This window comes from Bactrocera latifrons, unplaced genomic scaffold (assembly GCF_001853355.1).
Source record: "Bactrocera latifrons isolate USDA-ARS-PBARC rearing strain unplaced genomic scaffold, ASM185335v1 scaffold_36, whole genome shotgun sequence".
Classification (NCBI taxonomy): Eukaryota; Metazoa; Arthropoda; class Insecta; order Diptera; family Tephritidae; genus Bactrocera; species Bactrocera latifrons.
The window spans coordinates 1,250,288-1,252,294 of NW_017537001.1; the positions used below are offsets into that span (position 1 = coordinate 1,250,288).

The 2,007-nt window shown below is 28.4% G+C and overlaps 1 protein-coding gene across 3 annotated transcripts in view; it reads left to right on the forward strand.

The window, feature by feature from the left end:
- The window catches only part of LOC108971810 (V-type proton ATPase subunit C), a 32,896-nt gene that overhangs the window by 9,869 nt on the left and 21,020 nt on the right, over positions 1 to 2,007 (forward strand). For all 3 annotated transcript variants that reach the window (XM_018938099.1, XM_018938101.1, XM_018938100.1), the window contains one exon: positions 1,004 to 1,146. In XM_018938099.1, coding sequence (XP_018793644.1) covers positions 1,015 to 1,146 — 132 coding nt within the window. In that variant the 5' untranslated portion in view covers positions 1,004 to 1,014. The remainder of the gene's footprint in view (positions 1 to 1,003; positions 1,147 to 2,007) is intronic.

Consider the following 2,007-nt stretch of genomic DNA (forward strand, 5'->3'; position numbering starts at 1 on the left):
GTTACTTTTATAAAATTTTTATTTTAAATGTAATTTRTATTTTCTTTTTAAGCATTATCTATATATCCATCGTCTCGTTTTTAATTCATTTAATTAGCATTTAGTTGAATAGTTTTCATTCGGACATTACTCAATCTCGATTACACAAGCACATTACTCATACGCCGTGGCATGCGATTTATCTACAACTCTGAACGCCGWGTATGCACACGCATACACCTCCACCTGTGTGTAAATATCTAATCATAACTTATGCAGTCATATGTAAAATGGCGTTTATTTGAAATTGAATGTCACTTCCTGAGTCCTTCGTAGAACCACTCACMGCCGTTCAAGTTCAATGCGATATCAATTGAAAATTTTACAACACTATAAATAATTAAATGGATCTATTGATTTTACAACCGCAATGCATTTACTCATCTGTCATGAGCGCAACCAACTACAGTTGCCTTACCTTCATTTCACCTCGTTTCCTGCCTTTTTTTTAATTTAAGTTGCATAATGTTTATTTATTTATATTTCCCCTACGTTTGCTTCGTTATTCTTTCCTTGTTAGTTAYTTGCTACCTCACATGCATCACTCCGTCTTGTCTGCGGTGTGGACTATTGTATATTTGAATATCTTATATAATAACGGTTAAACGCAAGCAATTTCCATTGCATGTCGAGACATYCCGTCCATTAAGTGACCATTGACACTTCTGCCCTGCTATGCAATGTGATGTCATGTCACATGCCACGCGCGTTTGTGTCTGTGTGTTTGTTGAGTTTGAATGCTTTGGCGTGGCTCATCAGGGAAGGGTTGCTTTACTTCAATCTTTGTCTAACTGAGATTTAAATTGAAATTTTTTATCCAATGCTCAATTTATATGGAAATGTTGATTGAGTTTTACGAAAAAAAGTGTCTTGAGTTTTTTTCTTGTGTGCGATTTTGCGTGTGTTTGCATACATACAAATTTCTATTCATTTATTTACTAATTCTATTCTCTATTTACTTTAGAAATCATCAAGATGTCCGAGTATTGGCTTATTTCAGCCCCTGGCGACAAAACATGCCAACAAACGTTCGAYACCATGAACAATCTCACCAGCAAACAAAATAATCTATGCAACAACTATAAGTTTCATATACCCGACTTGAAGGTAATTACTATTTTTGGTTAGAAAATATTTGTTTATTTGAGAAATATYATAAATAAGTTGGAAACTTTTATTAAAAATAATTTTTTATGTATGTATATATTTTGATTATGTCAAACTTGAGACCACTTCATTCCACTTTCATTCAAAATTTATACAGAGGTTTAAAAAATTTAACAAAATTGAGCGAAATTTGATTCACTATATTAATTTAAAAATTCAGAATGATCTAAAAAAATTCAATCCCTAATTTTTTGGTAAAATAAGTAAAACAGAAATTGTTTAATTTTCAAAAAGAATTTATACAGAAATTCAAAATTATCTACAAAAAATTCTATTCATAATTTTTTTGTAAAAAAAACTGTTTTTTCTTCACAATTTTTTTAAATAAACATAAATTTTTTTAAATAAACATAAACCCAAAGTTCCTTTTATCTAACAACGTAAGCAAATGTTTTTCATTCGGTTTCACTTGAGTTATAAACTTAAAATAGCATGAAATGCTTTGAAAGTAAATTAATTTTAATATTTTTTCTTTATCATTTAATGTATTTTTTTAACTTTTTATTTAAATAAAATTTCATATAAAATAATTTCTTAAAACATATTAATGTAACAAAACACTTTCATCCTTTGCTAACCGTGAATATTTTTTATATAAACATTTTCAAAAGTACTATATAGGAGCCAAAATATTGCCTACATTTAGGCACTTTGCTAAACAACATACCGGAATGCATTTCGTTCGATTTCGCCGAAGTTATAAACTAATTTTAAATTGAATTGCATTTTTTCACATTTATTATAATTTTCCAAATTAATTTTTAAATTAATTGTTTTATTTATCATTTAAATAATTTGGAT